The sequence below is a fragment of the Pteronotus mesoamericanus genome, unplaced genomic scaffold, assembly GCF_021234165.1.
Source record: "Pteronotus mesoamericanus isolate MK-2021 breed Mesoamerican mustached bat unplaced genomic scaffold, CSHL_Meso_final contig_116, whole genome shotgun sequence".
In the NCBI taxonomy this organism is placed as follows: domain Eukaryota; kingdom Metazoa; phylum Chordata; class Mammalia; order Chiroptera; family Mormoopidae; genus Pteronotus; species Pteronotus mesoamericanus.
In genome coordinates, this window is record NW_026555027.1 from 34,510,963 (window position 1) to 34,529,878 (window position 18,916).

At 40.2% G+C, this 18,916-nt stretch overlaps 1 protein-coding gene across 3 annotated transcripts in view; it reads left to right on the top strand.

Annotated features, from left to right (window-relative positions):
* The window catches only part of FNDC3B (fibronectin type III domain containing 3B), a 311,713-nt gene extending 304,051 nt beyond the window's left edge, over nt 1-7,662 (top strand). For all 3 annotated transcript variants that reach the window (XM_054580585.1, XM_054580576.1, XM_054580593.1), the window contains exon 26: nt 4,145-7,662. In XM_054580585.1, the coding sequence (XP_054436560.1) occupies nt 4,145-4,456 (312 nt within the window). In that variant the 3' untranslated portion in view covers nt 4,457-7,662. The remainder of the gene's footprint in view (nt 1-4,144) is intronic.
* The last annotated feature ends 11,254 nt before the right edge of the window (nt 7,663-18,916 follow it).

Genomic DNA, 18,916 nt, shown 5'->3' on the forward strand with positions numbered 1-18,916 from the left:
TTATGCCTAATGGTATGAGAAAAGTAGCATTTTTTTGCTTTCAAAATACATTTTCAGACTTTTACTCAAAGGAGTTAGAACTGAGAAGTGCAATCAAATTACCATATAAAGTCTGTTCAAGATTCCATGAACTGAGTTTCTAGGGAATTAAATATACTTCTGGGCTAACTTTCTTAAAGAGATCTAGTCATGCAAATTATGGAAATCATAGAAATCATTTCAGTAGATATTAAATAAAAATATGAATCCACTTTGCAAAATTCTCTGAAACGTCTGTGGGGATAGGTCATTAAGTGGTTTTCTGCAATGGGGTCGTTGTTTGCTGGCAGGTAATAAGAAGCCACGTTACAGCAACGCTTCCCCAGTCTTTGCTTGGCACAGGCGGGGTCGGGGGCTGCTCTTCGTGCATCCAAAAGGCAGTGCTTTCCCTCTGGGGCAGCAGAACCCAGGGTGGCATGATCTGCCACGTGTTTCATGGACACACCAGAGAGATCATGGGGCCGAGTGCATTGGACCTGGTGTCACGCTCGATGAGGACTGAAATGGAGGGTAGGGGGTGGTGACATCACTGCCTGCCCACGGGGGTGGACCAGGCAGAGCTGGGGCAATGCCAATGGTGAGTGCAGGAGTGGGATCTTATCTGGGGTCCACCTCTCCCTTTATTTGTTAGGAGACCTTAAGAAATTAACAGCCTCCCTTCAGTTTCTTCATCTTTAAGATGGAAGTTATAATCACCTGCAACTGTAATCAGGAGGATTAAATTCGATAAACTTGATTTATCCCCAGCATATTCCTTTCAGAAAGCATGTTTCACATGCATGTCTCCTCTAATCCTCAGTCCACCTAGGAGCAAGCTTAGGAACTGTTACTATCCCCATGTTAAAGATGGGAAAACATTAAGGCTCAAAGCTTGACTTGCCCAACTTCACAAACCTAGAAAGTGGCAGTTCCTGTACCTCAGAGGGATCTGCTGCCCGGTGCCTCCTAGTCGCCACGACAAACCAGAGCCTGTTCCTCTGGGTTGCACAAAGGAAAGGGAGAGCTCCAAGAGCAATAATATTTTACCCTTTGATGAGTGTAAACAAATATTTCAAGAGGTAGGGCCCCCAAAAGAATCAATGAAAGAAGTGTATCAGAAACCTTGTAGCTAAGGCTTAGATGGCAGCTTTTCTCTAACCCCTTAACCATCCCAACATCAATATCCACCAAAGAGCCAGAATGAATCGTGTACCCGGGATGTTGCAGGTAGAAACCAAAGCTCAGACAGTGAATGTGGCGGGACCTGTTTTATCAAACTGGCATACTGGTCCCATAGGTTGCAAATCATTCCCCCTCTGAATAGTCCCAACAGTTTCCAAGAAAAGACTTGATTCAGAAAATATCAACTTGAACATTTAAATTAAAGAAATCAAGGAAGTTAAGAACATTCATAATTAAAAGGTGCCTTTAAACCAAGGTATGTCATTGTTTTCCTGAGACCGCTCACATGTTGGGAAATAATTCATGGACTGTTCGTCACAGTGTAGTCTGAACCCTTGAATAGCTGGCCAGGTGTGTGTCGCGGCCATCATCCTGACAACGCGCTCATCTTAAAATACCCAGTTAATTCGTCTTTGAAACAGTGAGCAATGAGAAGGGGGTGGCCTCTCTGTGCTGCCTGGGCTGGGGGTGGGGGAGGTCTTTCATTTTCACTTGCTCCAGCCCAGTTCTGTCCATAATTCCAGTTGCAAAGGCACATGCCACTCTTTTTAAAGAAGCAGAGTAACTCACCAAGATGAACATGCTTAAAATGTAACAAAGCAACTGGCAAAAGCAATGATGAATCTGGAACAGTATGAGAAACAAACAGTTGTTTTTCCTGGGTTTAATCACTAAACAAAACTATAATAAATGAGACACTTAAAGTCTTCTTGCAAGTTTTGAAAATACAGGAGGAAAATAAGACTAAATATCAGATGAACATTAAAAAGCTTTTCAAAGCTATGAGATTCTTTTGCTCTCTCCTCTCTCCTTTCGCCCAACACTAAAGGTGGGGCCAGTGCACTTGTGTTCACTGATAAAATGTCCTCCTTGGTAGAGGTTGACAAGCAGGCTTTAGAAACACTCAACATTTGTAGTTTCCTACTAACTCTGTAGCTGGTGTTTTAGGCAAGTCGAAATTGTTGGAAATATTCTTTGTATGGATTTATATTAATGAGCAAAATTGACAGCTTTACTGAGGTGGCCTGTTGGAAATGTTCCTATCTATCACTTTTAATTCTTGTATTTTAAGAATATATTTGGAGTTTTTAAGTTTTAAATAGTAATAATAATAATGGCTCACTTTTACTGTGCAACTACTGTGTGTCAGGCATGTTTTTAGCACTAACTCAGTGCCACTCTTAGAAAAAAAGCACTTAATTTTATTTTTTTGTTTAATTGCTCACTGGCCCATCTCTTACTGATTTGGTTCAATTCCTGCTACTTTTTCCTCTGTCTTTTCACTGACTCTAATATAAGCCATAAATTTTTATGTAATTTTGATCTAATTATCATCTTCTGTAAGTTTTTTGGGATCAGTATAACTTTAATAGAAGAACCTTGTGAGACCTCTCCTCCTCGAAGACTCTTATTAGCGTCAGTCAAGCCAAAGGTGGAAACCTCTGCCTAAGTGCACTGGCAGTTTTGAAGTCCTGTAATAGTAAGGCTCATGGTGAATATACAGGGCGGGGCAAAAGTAGGTTTAGAGTTGTTCGTATGGAAAATAATACAGTAATTAGTGAATAATACCAAAACTGTGTTTTGTGTACTCATAACTGTAAACCTACGTTTGCCACACCCTATGAGAATTAACACTGGGCAAGAAAACATCTCAGATCCCTACTGGAAAAAAAAAAAAACAGATGGGTCATACACAGAGAGAACATTCAAGACACACTGCTTAATTATTTAAATTATAATTTGTGATAAATTGGCCTACATCAATAATTTCTCAAGAAATTATTAGGCAAGCCATAAAACTGGGAGAAGGTAGGCACAACATACAGCTAACAAAGCACTTACCTCCAGATTATGTGAAAAGCCCCTGCAAATTAATAAAAGCAAACAAATTAAACATAGACAAAAAACTTGAACTTACTCTTCACAAAAGAAGGTATGGAAATGACCAGTAAGCGCATGAAAGATGGGAAACATCATTAGTCATTAGGGAACTGCAAATGAGGTACCATTCTCACTTACTAGAATGGCTAATATACGAAAGACTGATGACAATAGCAAATGCTGACGGAGGGTGTGTGGAGTAGCTGTAACTCTCCTGCAGTGCTGATGGGAGTTCCAGATAATGATTCATTCACATTCGGAACTGTTTCTCCTAAAGTTTAATATAGACTTTCCCTGTGGCCAGCACTTCTACTCCTAGGTATTGCCCAAGATAAATAAAAACTTAAGTTCTCAAAAATTTGTACAGAAATGTTCATACAATTATTATATAGAACCCCCAAACTGAAAACAACATAGATATCCATCGAAAAGAAAATGGATAAATTGAAATATAGGCATACAATGGAACACTGCTCTCAGTAAAAGTAATTAACTACTGAATCAGTAACGTGGATGAATCTCATAGACACAAGAGGATATATATACTCTTTGCTTCTGTTAGATGAACTTACAGAACAGGTAAAACTAATTATAGAATTAGAAGAGTGCTTACCTCGTAGGGCTAGAGGTGGGATATCTTAATGGGGTAGTGTTACTTGGTGTATCCAATTGTCAGAAAATTGTTCAACTGAAATTTGGCATTTCATTGTTCATACAAGTCATTGTTTTTAATTGTTTTAATTAAAATTTCTTTATTCTGTAGATCAAGATCATAGAGCCCTTTGTAAAAATTAAGTCATCTTCTGATTTTAAGTAATTATTGAAGTTTATCCAGATGCATGTGTATCACTTAAGTCCGCTACAGTTCTAGTCAGTGCCTTGTCTCCTTCGGTCAATGCCAGAATCACTGAACTTTGTATTGTTTCATTCAGAGCTGGCTGGAATGCCTTTTCTATGGATGGCACACAGACTGGAAGGAATATCCTTCTGTATAATTCTTGATGTTGCAGAGACCACAGGATTAGTATAAATTAATTGACCAGAACTTTTCCTTTTGTTGAAGGTGTACAAGGGAGAAGAAGCCACATTCCAAATCTCAGGCCTCCAGACCAACACAGACTACAGGTTCCGCGTGTGTGCATGTCGTCGCTGTTTAGACACCTCTCAGGAGCTATGCGGAGCTTTCAGCCCCTCTGCAGCTTTTGTATTACAACGAAGTGAGGTCATGCTTACAGGGGACATGGGGAGCTTAGATGATCCCAAAATGAAGAGCATGATGCCTACTGACGAACAGTTTGCAGCCCTCATTGTGGTTGGCTTTGCAACTTTGTCCATTTTATTTGCCTTTATATTACAGTACTTCTTAATGAAGTAAACAAACCCAACAAAACTAGAGGTATGAATTTAATTAATGCTACACATTTTAATACACACATTTATTCAGATAATCCCCTTTTTACGCCCTTTTGTTCTTTGATTTATATACTTCTCTTGTTTTACAGATTTAGCTAGGAAAAAAATATCAGTGTTTTGGTGCACCTTTTTGAAATGCAAAACTAGGAAGAGATTAAACTGGATTTTTTTTTAAAAGAAAAAAGAAAAAAAAGGTGGAGAAGAGCAAACCAGATACCAAAAGCTAGCTTTCTTATCTTTCACATTTTCAGATCTGCCTTCTGTTTTCACTGATGTCTTTGCAAGCCTTTGATTTTTTTTTTCCCCATGTTACAGTTTAGTAATTTATATTCACTAGTCACTTCTTATGTCTTGACCATCTATAGCTGTCAACGTGAATCACAGTGTGTGTCATTACAGGGCTAGGATTTCAATGTTGTTCAGAGTATTACCACACAACAACAACTTACAGAAGATGTGTTCACTCAGAGAAGGCTGCCCTAAACAACCATATTGTCACTCGGTTATTTAACTGTGTTTAGCTCATTAAGATCAAAAAGTGTACTTTAATCTAAAATGTTTTAATAATCTGTATCTCTTATGATTTTAACACTATGAGCTGCCTGTCTAAGAAATCAAGTAACCAAAATGCACCTATAAATTATGGAGCATTGTAGATTTTACCACGTCGATTTATAGCAGTAACTTTAAAAGGGCATTGTGCAATAGTTAGTTGTTTCCTTGTTCAGCTATTTTAAAAGCTGCTTTAACTTGTTTGTTTGTCTTTGTATATAACTACTTCTAATCTAATCACTAGAGTTATTATATTCTGTTATGTTTGACCAGAGTTATATGACGAGAACTGGTGACAGTTTAGTGCCTCTGCCCGTTGTTCATGATTTACAGTAATTGTGAGAAATCTTCTTACACGTCAGCTCATTATTTTTGAAAGATTTGCCTTTAGGCTGTTCTTTGAGGTATCAATGAAGTGATTAAATTTCCATACTTTATTTCAGTGCACATAATACTAAGCTAACAGCAGATGAAAATTGGTAAAACCCAAAAAAGAGTCATCCAAATTTGTAGTTGTTATTCTTGTGGGGTTGACCTGGCCGTGTGTGGAGAGGGAATGGTATTTGGTTGTGAGCACAGGGTGTTTGGGGGTCAAGGAGCCTAGATTCTTTACCTGGATCTGTCACTAACTTGCTGCATGACCTGAACACGTCACTTTACCTCTCTGTGCCTCAGTTTTCCCATGCATTAAAAATAAAATAAAATAAAATAAAATAAAATGGGGATTCTAACGTTTGTAAGTGCTTTGAGATCCTTGATTAACAGGTGCTATTGGAGTGCAAAGTGTTACTCTAGCATGTTTGTTTTGAGTCATGAGATAATCAATTTTAACCCAAAGTCATTGGATTATTTATATGAAGTCCATAATGTTCACGTACCTCAGGGACATTTAAGAGTTGGAGGTGCAAATATATTCCAAAAGGGTGCAACAGACACAGTGTATCCCCCCTGCCTTCTGTTTTTGTATATTTTTGCTACTTGGTTTTTCTTCGTCATAGCTATTTTGTGCTTGGTCTATGTTGTCTTAAGATGCAGTATCCTGTACTAGCTTAAAATATTCCCATACCAAAGTCATGGGGAAACCAACATTATTTTGTTTTTGGTTTATTTATACTATATTCTGCATACAGTACTTTAAATGCCAATTACAGTGCAATCTTTATTTATTGTAAAATTTTTTAAATGTACTTATGTACTAATTTTTCCTTGTAGCATGTTATTTTTTGTGTGTTTTATACTTTTGTAATTTTAGGTCAGTCTTGTTCCTCGGCAACATCTGTAGTATTACCAATCTTCTCACATTTTCTTGTGTTTTTAAAGATAAGAACATCTAGTGCATTAAATGCCAAAAAAAATCCATTATCAGTGATTGAAACGTTTACATGTACCCAAAAAACCATAATCATCTCTTAAAGAAAGTGCTAAGATTAATGAATTATTCTGTGTGCCTATATTGATGTAGTAAGTACTAGAGAGTTCTGTATTTTGTTATTGACTATAATAATTAGTTTAATTAGCCTTGCAAACTGATGATATCAAGGTAAATATATTTTTGCCAAAGTCTGGCCTTCCAAAACTTATCCCTCTATTTAAATGTGTATTATAACCCACTGTAATATTGCATCTGCATTTTGAGACGATTTCAAGCAGGTGTTTTGGGGAGAAGGCATTTTCAAGCAATGAAGATTCAAATGAGTACAAGAACCTCGTTTGCAGAAAGAAAAAAAATGTCCCTTTTTGGAAACACTTTAGAACTGCTGCTATAAAGGACAACTGCTCTGAATCAGTTGAGATTTTTTTTAATGAAATAATACTTTAGGCCAAAATTGCTATGAATATTGGATCTTTTTGAGACTTTCATACTACCAGATTTAAACACCAGAAAGCAGAAGTGTGCGAAACACTAGCTGACAGCACTTTATTTTATTGCTCTCCTTTATTTGGTATTCATCATAATCCCTTCAGTCAAAAAATTATTACTCTATATGGCACTGTTTTCTATCACAAATATGTATATGTGATATTGATATATAACTATATATATTGCCATTACACATGAACAATAAAATAAAGTGTTATATTAACCTTATCTCTTTGCCCTTTTGCAGTATGTAGGAATGAGTGCGTGGCTTTCTGATGCTCTGTATGTAAAACTCATCCCTGGCACAAGAAATTCCAGTCATGTGAAACAAACTGCCCTTTGTCCTCAAAGAAATTGTTTAAAAAGAAAACTTTTTTAAAAGATTTTTTTCATATTATCTGCCTTGTTCTTATCAACTTGAAATGTTGGCATTTTCTAACTGTGTTTTGTTGGCTACAGTAATTCAGTATTCCTGTCAAAATTGAAAAGTGCCCTAATTGAATGTGTTTGAATGTTATCCTTGCACAATTCTTTAAATTTAAAGACAAAATGTTTTACCTCACTGTTGGACATACATTCCAATCTTTTCAACTTTAGGAAAAAAAAATAATCATGTTTTCCTGTATTGTAAATTTTAGACTATTTCATATACATTGTATTAAAACTGCCATATCAATTTTAATGTATAGATTTTGCAAATACTATGCTCTATGTAATACCTAACTGTATCTGTAGTGTATATGTAATATATTTATGCCCAATAAATGTTTTAATTCTTTCTGACTTAAGCAGGGTTCTTCTGCCATGAGAAGGATTGCTTTTGTTGTTGTTGTCACTTTTTAAAAACTTAAACCATATCCCAGAAATTGCAAATTCAAATGTGCTTAGAGGCCACGCAGGTGTCATAGTATTTAGGGGTTGCCGTGCCATCTGAAGGGACAGCTGCGACCCAGCTCCTGCTGGTCGGAGTCCTGCAATCACGCTTTCTAAAGAAGCCAAAAATCTAAATTTCCCTCTGTGGACCAACTCGAGTGTGATTGCAGACCGTACAGGGCAATGGGCTGCCGGTATTTTGTTTTGTTTTTGTTTTGTCAGTCTGTGTGGAGAAGTTATCGCCTCTTTGCCTAACATTTTAACTCTGAGTCAAAACTCAGGAGCCCAGGTCTGGTCACCAACCCCTGGCTGCTTCCTCTCCATGACAAACTCACGCAGTTTTGACCTCCACCTTCCCTGTTTCATGTCTCATTCAACAACAACAACAGCAATAAAGTGTAGTGGTTTTATTACGGCCATGCTTTCATTGTTATATTTAAAATTGTTTTTCTAGGAATCCCTACTACTTTTTTTTTCCCATGGGGGAAAAAAATGTATGGAGAAACTAACTATGTATAACTCAGAGCTCACTTTCTTATAGAAAGAATGATACCCATTATGTGTAAGGATGACAAATTGAAGATAACAAATTTGACATGCTCTTGACAATCCACTGATAATACAGTATTTTTTTTTTTAAGTCACAATTCCCCTCAACTGTGGGAAGAATGCGGGAGAAGTTATTAGCCCCAGAAGTGTGGAAGCCTAACGGAAGAAAGCCAAATTCTAATTTATCAGGAAAACATGAACGCCAATGAAATTTACATGCAGAATACCCTGAAGGCTCAAAAATAAAAGTATGTCCTGAAGTGCTGGTTAAGGGGAAGAAGGGCCTAAAATAGTATCAGTTGACAACTGTTTAAAAATGACATTAGAGCCATTAGTTCCCTCCCCATTTTTCTGAGCCGGACAGTCGCTGCTCCACCCCTGCAGAGAGGCCCACATGTTCATCCTCGGAAGGTGAAGTAGGCAGTCTCTGGACTTAGAGACACTATCCACAGTTGAGAGTGAAGGTGCTGTATCAAAAATAGAATAAAGCGAACATAGGCATATGAAGGAATATTAGAGTCTTCGCTGAAGAGCTTCATGGGCCGGAAATAAAGATTTGAAGAACTGGTTCTTCAGTGGCAGAACACAGTTTGATGGTACCGCTCAGCCTTGGCTGCACAGTAATATCGCCTGGGGAGATTTTCAAAATCACTATACCCAGATCATATTCTACAATGAAATGAGTATTTCTGGAGCATCAGTGTTCTTTAAAGCTTCCCAGGTGATTCCATTGTACAGCCAAGAGTGAGAACCACAGCCCTCAAGTGAAAGTCTCAGTCAGCAAACCTATACCGGCTTTTGAATCCTCCAGTTTTACAAAGGACAACCTGACATCTGATGAAAGCTGCTAACATGAATAAAAAATCCAAAAGCCAACAACTTGGAAGAATCGGAGGCTAAGAAAGAAGATGCTTCGGAAAACTATTACATCTCCAGAGAGATAAGAAAAGATAAGTCATCAGTAGACTAAGGATAGGAGGCTATGAAAAGGAATGACTGAAGAATAGGAAGACATTCTTGGAAACTGAAAATTCAGTAAAAGGATTGGAAGCTAGAATTAAGAACCTGATAGATTAAAAATAAAAAGAAACGATAAAAAATTAAGATCAGACCAGGCCATTCAATACCCAAGTGATAGGATCTCCAGAAAAAAACAGAAAATGTAGGGGAGGAAATTATCAAACACTTGAGTTTCCAGAATGAAAGGGCACAGGGGTGCTCAACAAATCGGTGAAAAGAGGACCTCTGCCAAGGCACGCCATCTTGAAACATCAAAACACTCATACCAAGAGGAGCTTGTAGAAAAGCTGGTCACATGGAAGGATGAGAAATCAGACTGGCTCTCTGCTTGTTGACAGCAACACTGTAAACTAGAAGTCAGTGAGGCAAGTACGTCAAGATTTTGAAAGAAAAAGATTTCCTACCTGCTTACTCTCTCACTTGAGTGTAAAGTATCATGAAGACATTTTTAGACATGCAAGATCTCCCAGGCCCCCTTTTTCAGGGAGCAGCTAGAGGGTATGCTTGCCCATATGAATGAATAAACCAGGAAAGAAGTTTCCACAGGATTCCACCCTTGGTACTTTTCATGCAGGTCAGAAGTTGGCTCTCCAACCCTGTGTCCCAGGATTTGGGCAACTTTCACTCTATCCCTTCCCTACCCATAGTCGCCTTGTACTCATAAACACACACTTCCCTAAACAGATAACTACAAAATGGTCCTTTTAAACACCTCTCAGGATACCTTGGCTTGGGCTAATTAAAATAACAAACCTGTCTACAGGAACCTTTTATTCAGGTGAGAACAACAAAAAAAAAGTCTACCTCCACTAAGTGCCTCAAAAGCTGGGGGAAGGAACGCATGCCCACACAGCAAGTCTCATTCAACTCTGCAGCATACAGCACGTGATTGGGCATGTAACAAAAGCTAAAAAGCGTTTGTTGAATTGAACTCATTTGGTAGGAAAAGTTCACATAGCAGTGATGGGATTGATCCATAAGACTTGCTGCTCCAAACCATGGTATTTTTGTCATGGGTGTTATTTTTGGTGTCTTGATTTTTTATTGATTAGTCAATAATTTAAAATGTGGAAATTTCACACAAAATCCTGGGGTTTCAGATTCTACTAAAATTTCAAAGAACTGGCAACTCTAGGTCTTGTCCTGGAACGGTGGTTTTCAGCATATGTGTGAATAGTAGTTGTCCTTGTTGGCTGGGGCATTTGCTCTGCAGTTGACCACATTTCCCACCCAATCCGTGGCACACATGTGGATGTTGTCTCTGTTCCTTGTACTTGTCTCTATCAAAAGTGAGTAAACAACGGGAGGACATCGATGTTAATCTGCTCCTCCACAAAAGCAACAAAAATACTGGCCAAAAAAAAAAAGTTCTGGAAACTTTTTCAGAACTCTAGAAATTAAACAAAGGGTTTAACAGTTGAACTTGGTGAGAACAGCAGACTTTGTGGTATTTTATCTCAGTCTGTTGCCCCTCGCTCCAGGCCCACAGTAGCCTTGAAAACCAGCAGCCCTGCAACCACTGGAGGGAGTAGACTGGGTTCAGAGCACTTCAGAATGCCTCACGCCCAGAGCGTTGCCACTGTTCAGCTTCCTGGCAAACCCTCACTTGCAGAGTGTTGTCATTATTTCACTTGCCTCAGGGCTCACTCTATGGGAACGGCCTTGTACCCAGAGCATTTGTTGAAAAATAATCATGCTATCTATTAACCCTGCTCCTACTTGAGGCTGCAGTACCAGCTGGAACAAATGAGAGCCTGGCCAAAGACTTCAAGATCTGGGAAATGAGATGTCCATAGGGAGCTTTTAAAAGTTACTAACAGCTCCCAGGGTGTAGTAGGCCACGTGCATTGGCTGGGTGGGCTATGCACGTGTTCAGGAACTATCTGAGAAGGCCCCCTCTCCCCCACAGAGACTTGAGCACGCAGGGAGCGAAGACAGGCAGAGCTGTCAACTCCCTACACATGGAAGGTGTGCCCCAGCACACACACCTGCGGGTCCAGGGCAGGTAAGGAAATCTGTGACCTGTCATTGACTGGCCATTAAACAGAACAGGGATTTCAGTAGCCAGATGCAAAGAAGTTTGAATTTGTAACTTGGATTTGTCCTAACAGGGAGTGGGGAGGTGAGGATCAAAAGGATTTTAGTCTTAACTGTAATAGACTTTTAGATGAAACAATGCAGTGATGTTTTGTGTAATAGACATTAGTTTTATGGTTAACAAAAACATACTGAAGAAATAAGATGCCATCCCCTTTCTGAAGCAAAGGATAAAGTATGCTTAGTTTTTTTTCCCTAGGACTTGATAAAGTTTTTTTTTAATGTTTTCGTCACAAACAAGTTATACAAGAAATGTGTTCAATTCAGATAAAGTTTCTTGCACATATGAGCCATTGTATGTTTATGATTTTTCCACCATCGTGTTCCTCAAAGTGAAGAGATAAACAAGATAACTGCAAGTGGTTAAAGTCAGCCTCTTTAAAATTATGTAATTTTTGTCATCTGTGCAAACAAAGACAGATAAGACTAAAGTGGATATTTAAGTTTACAACAGAAATAGAACAAGTAATTCATAATGCGGGCGCCACTCAGATACGGCAGAAATCATAGGGCTGATAAGCAAATGACGGAAGTTTGAGAACAATTTGTATTTTAGGAAGCACTGTGCTGCCTCCTAAAATACAAATTGATCTATGCAACGCAACACATTGTAAGTTAGCATCTGCAAATACAGTCTTTTTTTCAGGTGAAAAGAGTTTTATTTTAGACAAAGAGGAGGAGTGGGGATAAAAATCAGGAACCACACAACTGGAAATCGAGCTGAACTAGGAAGTTTGTGTAGCTGATCCCTCCCAGCCTCATCGACCTGCTTACACCTTCCTGTCTTCAGTGCATATTTTCACGTTCAGGACTTAGGAATATTCCTGTGAAATTGGCTTTGCTAACGTGTTTTGCCCAAACCCTGAAGGTTGTATAATGTTGTTTCTGCAGAGCTAGAAATGAAACAGTAGTCATGGAGGAGAAAGTGAAAGTATAAAAATCATATATTGTTTGTCTTCCACACCTGCCTCTGGCCAGTGAGCTATGGGACACCCTCTCGCACCTCCAACTCCATCCACTGGGTTCTCCACAGGTTTTGCTGTGTTCTTCCAAAGCCTCTTGCCTGGCTTTAAGTACGTTATTCTAGGGATGAGTCCATAGCCATTTGGGATTAAGACTCAAGTTAGTCTTGCTCGAAAGTCTGGAACTGAAAGATGAAAAACTTGAAATTTTTGATTCTATCAGTGTAGAGAAAGCCAGGGGTCAGTGAGAGAAAACAATGAAGCTGGTAGAGAAGAAGCAAAAAGCGGGCAAGGATGTGATAGAAGGTCCTTCGCTGAGGCCAGCTTATGCAGTCCTTAGTTTGAGCCCCTTGCCTGGCTTCCTTTTACTTGTTATGTTTAAACTATTTGCACTTGGGTTTCTGATACCAATGACCAGTAGGTTCCAAACTAGGACAAAGGACTTCCCATGTATTTCATGTTGAAGAGGAGACTTATTTAAAGGAGGATGTACAATGTGCAAAATGTACAACCTCAAAGGTTTTTGTGAAGGGGATTAATTCAGATTTGGCCTGTTTCTTTGTTTTTTACTTTCCAAGCAATATGCACTGAGCTGAGGAAAGCTCTAGGTTCGTTCTGTTTGTTTTAATCAAAAAATGGTGTGTGGAATTAGTACTTATTAGTGAACCCTTGAAGCATGTCAGACACTTGACATGCATTATCTCATTTATGACACCTAGCTACCCTTTGAGGCGAGAGTAGCTGTCCCCTTGTAGAACAGGGTGCTTGAGTAACTTGGGCAAAGCACACAAGTAAAACGAGTACAAAATCCTGGCATTTAGTAGGCTTGAAACCTCAAGTAAGCCATTTACCACTCCAGCCCTCAGCTTCTTCATGTGAAACAATTAGTTGAACTAGCCCTCAACAAGGATGCGGGGAAAGTCTTCAGACATCTCCAACCACCTTCATGCCACGAAGGAATTATATAAGAAACAGCTGGGAGAAAGAAAAAAGTGCTTCCCAAGTGATGAATTCTCTTTAAAATCCCGTTCCCCGTTCCCTCTACCCACAACACTCCTTAACGTGACCCTTGAAGATTTAAAGAAAAGCAACAACAACAAAACTCATCTAAATATTCTCTATGACTCCGTGACTTGAAAGTCAAAGCCTCCACGTTAACGCATTGATCAGCCTTTGCCCCATTACCTGCTGACATGGGAAGACAGTGGGCCGTGCGGGCCAAGGCCCTGGCTCTACCCCTGTCTTAGCCATTGCTGGGTAAGAAGCCACCGCAAAACTCAGAGGCCGGAAACGATCAGAAGGCCCAGCAGTCCTTCACAAGAACAGTTTCAACAAGACTGGAGAGGAGACAGATTACAGGGAGTGAACAGTGAATGATGACGCCTTGTCAGGTCTGTGGTGAAGGGAAGGAAAGTACAGTAGCTTAACAGGAAGGCGAGACTGAAGACAGTGTGGTTGATTTTGATTTAGTAAACTGGGAAAGGCTTTGGCATTTGATGGACTCAAGGCAAAGCACTAATCTGGAGGAAGCAATTGAAGATACAAGGGAAGTTATAATCAGTGTAGCGAGGGTCCACAGAAGATCGCAAGAATGAGAACTGAGTGCACAACTGAAGGACTTTAGCCTTAGAAACTGGAAGAGATGTTATTTTGAAACAGGTGAGAAGAAAATGCACGTGGGGCTCAGTGTGGCAATGGACACTAGGCACATACATCACCTGTTAGGATTGAGAGAATGATGAGTTAAACAGAAAGTTTAAATTTAAACAAAGCCTAGATCTTAAATTCTTTAGTACTTTTTTTAAGTTGCAGCATTACCACCTCTTTATTTTCAAATGCTCTCTCCATCCTGAAAACACCTATCAACAGGCAGCATGACATTCCGGGAATCAGGCAGCCAACTAAATGTCAAGCAGAAATGAGTCAATGTGCCCTGCGTTTCATTAGCACCATCCAGTGAAGTCACAAATCCTGTTTAAACTGAAATCCAAGCCACACCAAGGTCATGGGGTCTGAGCCTGGATCTGTTTTCCTCTTGAATTCTGAAGGGCTCAGTTGTTACTACTGAAGTAAGAAAACAAGGCAGGCAGTTCCTCACCACCTTTCCAGATCTTACTGTTTCTCTCTTCTCCAATTTGTCCCCTTCTTTCCTTAAAATAACAGCAGATTCACAAGTAGGCTGTTAGAGTAGTGAGAGGTTATTGTGAAAGAGCAAGCACGCGGCATTTAATAATCGTAGGCAGAACTGGTCCCAGGGAACAGTAGTCACACACTACTGCGAGTCTCATATTTCATTATTTGATGTCTGTTACTTCACCAGGTAAAGGCTTGGGGATAGAATGTCACAAATAATGTGCATTCTGGAGGTTGGTTCTGATTTATCTATTTTATTTATGATATAGTCAGCCTTGTTTTGCTTCCAATTCTGGAAAGAAGCCCTTGGGGGCTAGATACCAGGTTTTCTAGTTCAAGAATTTTAGGTTTGGGGTAGAACAGGGTGGTGGCTAAGACCCAGGCTCTGGAGTCAGAATGCAGAGGTTTGAATCCTGCTCTGCTACCACGTGCTGTTACTTGGGCAGATTCCTTAAGGCAGATACGCGTTTATCTATCCCAATTCTTCACTACAAGGGAAGTGCCACAAGAACACAAACTTTGTGTTTTCACCACTGTATCCCGAGTACCTAGAACATTGACTGGAAAATAGTGAGCACTTAGTAAATCTTTATGGAATAAGTAGATTTATATGTGAACACATGAATAGTGTTTGCTGCATGAGTTCCTTTTGTTCAGGGAATTATCCTACGGCAGAGAATGACAGCCTCATCTCGTTGTTTCCCACAGCACCCAACCCAGGAGCTTGGATTGAAGAATCCACCAACATTTATAAATTTGAGTGCATTTGAACTGAAACACAGCACTGCCTGATTGAAGCCTCTCTCTGCTCCTTCCTGATGGACAGCAGAGGGGTTATGGAAAAGTCAAGAGAAAAGGACAACATGACAAGTGACATCAACTCTCCTTGCCTCTGGCTCTTTTCTCCTTGGATTTTCCTAGGTGGGGTAGTACTAGGCTTTTTTTTTTTTTTTTTCCCCTGAGTACCTCTGTAGCTTTCAAAGTCAATAAAACTGATCCCTGGGTGATGAGACTCTTTCATAACAATCAGGCACTAATCCCAGATTCTAATCCTGATTCCTCTGTAACCACCCCGTGTAACCCTCAGTGCATCCTGTCACCTCGTAGAACAGTGCCAGCTTCACTCCCGGGTGGGGAGGAATCCTGCTTCGCAGGGTCACTGTGGGACAGGTGAGAGAGGGAGGGAGTGTGGCACCACGAAGGGCATGATGTAGGCAGCAATGCTCAGTGTGTGAAATCAAAAGATGAATTGAGAGACTGTTTTATGAGATTTAGGGTATAATCATGATGACAAGTCATTACAAGTCAGTCAGTCTTGTGTAAGCGCGTGTCACACAAATCACCTCAGGGCTACTTCTAGCTCTCTATTATACAATTTAAAAATCATGATTTCTTCAGTGCATGTTCCCTCAGTCATTCCACAAATATAGATGGAACACTTTCATAAATGGTTAAAAAATTGTGTCAAGTGCCATTTTAAGTACAGAGAAAAAGTTAGGTAGGGAGGGAAACCCATGAGTGTGGGGTTTAGTTCTAGGGGTGGAGCCAGACATATGAACAAATAATTACCTCTAGGTGATACATGCAATGAGAGAGGGATGATGAGGATATTTGTACTATCGGAGCCTAGAGAAAGGACTGCTCCCTGAAGTTGGGGTGGTGGTATTGATGATGGAGATTAGAAAGTCATGCCTGATGATGTGTCTTAAAGAAAAAGCAAACAGTCAGCAAACACTGAGTGGATGGATGGAAGAATGAATGAATGAATGAATGGTACTTATCCCACACTCCTTGGTACTAAATTTCCTGAAAGGCAGAGCCCAGCAAGGGAATGAGTAAAAAGGAGATACATCGTTGGAGGAATTACCAGCATCAAATTTTTGAGGACAGATGCCAAATAGGAGCAGAGAAAATGCATCCAGAGAACTGATTAAGAGGTTTTCTGATCATGAGATGCTATACTTTCTTCTTTGAGGGGCTCATACATTGTCCTGCTTGAGTTGGGGAGTCATGGAAGAAAAGAACTGACCCCTGAGTTTAAATGCATCACTCTGGTTGACACTTCTTCCTTGCCATCATTGAAATCACTGCAGACAAATTTGACATTCACATGTTCTCCATGCTTCATTCTTGTTCCCCTCCCCAATGCTTCCCTGGGAATGACGACCCACCATTAGTCCACACAAGAGAGTTTTATTTTAACCTTAGCATGTTCACTGTATGGAACCTGAACTCGGCTTCGATTGGCTTCAGTCAGCCTTTCCCCCAGGGTCCCTGTCACGCTGCATAAGCAAACCTGCTGAGTCTGTCGTGGGCATTGCTATTCACCTCCATTCCAGGTACATTGGCTGAGGTGCAAGGCATCTTGCTAGATACTGAAGGAACCAGGAAAATAAAGCCAATCCCAACCTAGGACTCTAGGGAGGCTCACGACAGAGAATGGCAACTACATTACTGACTTTGAAGGGGAACTTTAGGGAATTCACCTTTTGCTCAGAGACACCCTCCCATCCCTCACCACTGCTTGCACCCTGTGCACCCATTGCTCTGCTCATGTTCTACAATTCCTCTCCTTGGTCATGCCACTTTATAATTTTATAAAGTGCTTTTTCTCATCGTTTCACTTGACTGTATGAATCCTGTAAAACACTAAATCTGCTATTATCGACCCCATTTGACAAATCAAGAAAGTAAGGCACTTGGTGGAAGAACCAGTAGTAGAACCCAGTGTTTTTTATAAAATACAGAGAGCCAAGACTAGCTCTCTTTGGCCTACTGAAGAGAGTGCAAGATTCTCTGAAGGATTGCTTACTGCCTCTTAGCGTGCACAAGAAATGTGAGTGCTTATGCAGGGAAAACTCAGTTTTAGAAGACATGAAAGTAAATCCCAAACCGCCTTTATCAATGTTTTCAGCTTTTAAAATCAGATACACCCTCAAACGTACTCAATAAAAATGCAATGTACAATCTCGTGGCCACAGCACCTTCAGCGCAGCCTGGCCTCCCACAGAATGGAGCTGGGGAAACCCACAGAGCCAGCGCGCCTCTGTCCCCTCTTCCTCCTGCTCCCCCTGCCTTTCTCTCCTCCCCCTTCCCCTCTCTTCTCCCTCTCCCCACTCTCTTTTCTCACTTCTTCTCCTCCTCCTCTTCCTCCTCTTTCTTCTTCCCTACTTTCTCTCTCTCTGTCCCCCCTCATTTTCTCTGCTTAGTCTTAAGTCTGGCCCCTGATAACTTGGCTTGTACACAGCTTAATTTTTCTTAACTTCAGCCTTGACTCTACATAATTTCAAAAGTCCAGTGTTCAATAACAACTCATCTTGATTTCTAAGTGTATTAGTTCAAAATATCAAGAGAATATAATTGGCCCAAGTTACCTGCCTGTGAATGATCTGCTCCTGGGTCAGATGATTATCCCTGGTTCAATGACCTGTGTCTACAAAGAACTGACTCCCATAGTATTAGAATAGGGCTGCCTAGGCCAGTTTCCGAGAAGTCTTTGGGGGGCAGCACCCCCACCCTGTGCTCGTGACGCAGGGGATGCCCTGAAGCATGTTTTTACATAAACTGCTCATTATAACCACCTTTTTCTGTGCTGAGAATTTGGAAATTCTCTTGTAAGAAAAGTATTAAATATTGGTAAGCATCTTTTCATTGAGGTGAAATTCACATACACAAAGTTAATTATTTCAAGTGTACAATTCAATAGCAATTAGCACATGCACAGTGTTGTGTGGTAAGCCACACATAACCACGTAGCATGGAGATTTTTAATTTCTTGAACTTTTTTCTTTAAAAATTAAGTAATCAATGCATTTTCAGAATATAAGTAACAATCAGAATCAATCAATATGACTTTTAGTGTATACCTGGCTTGTTATGCAGGAATTCTTGTGAAAATTTTTGCAAATATAAGAGCAAACAGGAGTTATTTATTTACTTGGGAGAGAAAGTGGAAGGGAGAAAGGAACACTTCTTTATTTTTTGAGAGTGGCTTTCCTGACAGAAAGCGCACAGGGCCAAAAGCCTCTATTATTCTCAGAGTGACATCTCACAGTGACGCTCCCTGCTGGAACGGGAGCCCCCTTCTCCTGAAAGAGCCCTCTGCGTAGGCCGCTGTGCTCACCTCTGCTCTGGACTTCCTCCCACAGGTAGAGGCCAGTGGTGGGTTGCATGGGAGATATTTTGTCTGGCGATTGGAGGGAATGGAGCCAAGGCATGAAGACGGGAACTTACGGTTACAGAGACGGTTTCTGTCAATGGAGGATGCTGTCATGGCCCTTGGTCTCTTCCAGGAAGAGTCAGAAAACAGAGGAGACCATGACATGCTTACCTTGAGCCCACATGGAAAGTACCTCACAAAGGAAAGAGTGGCTTT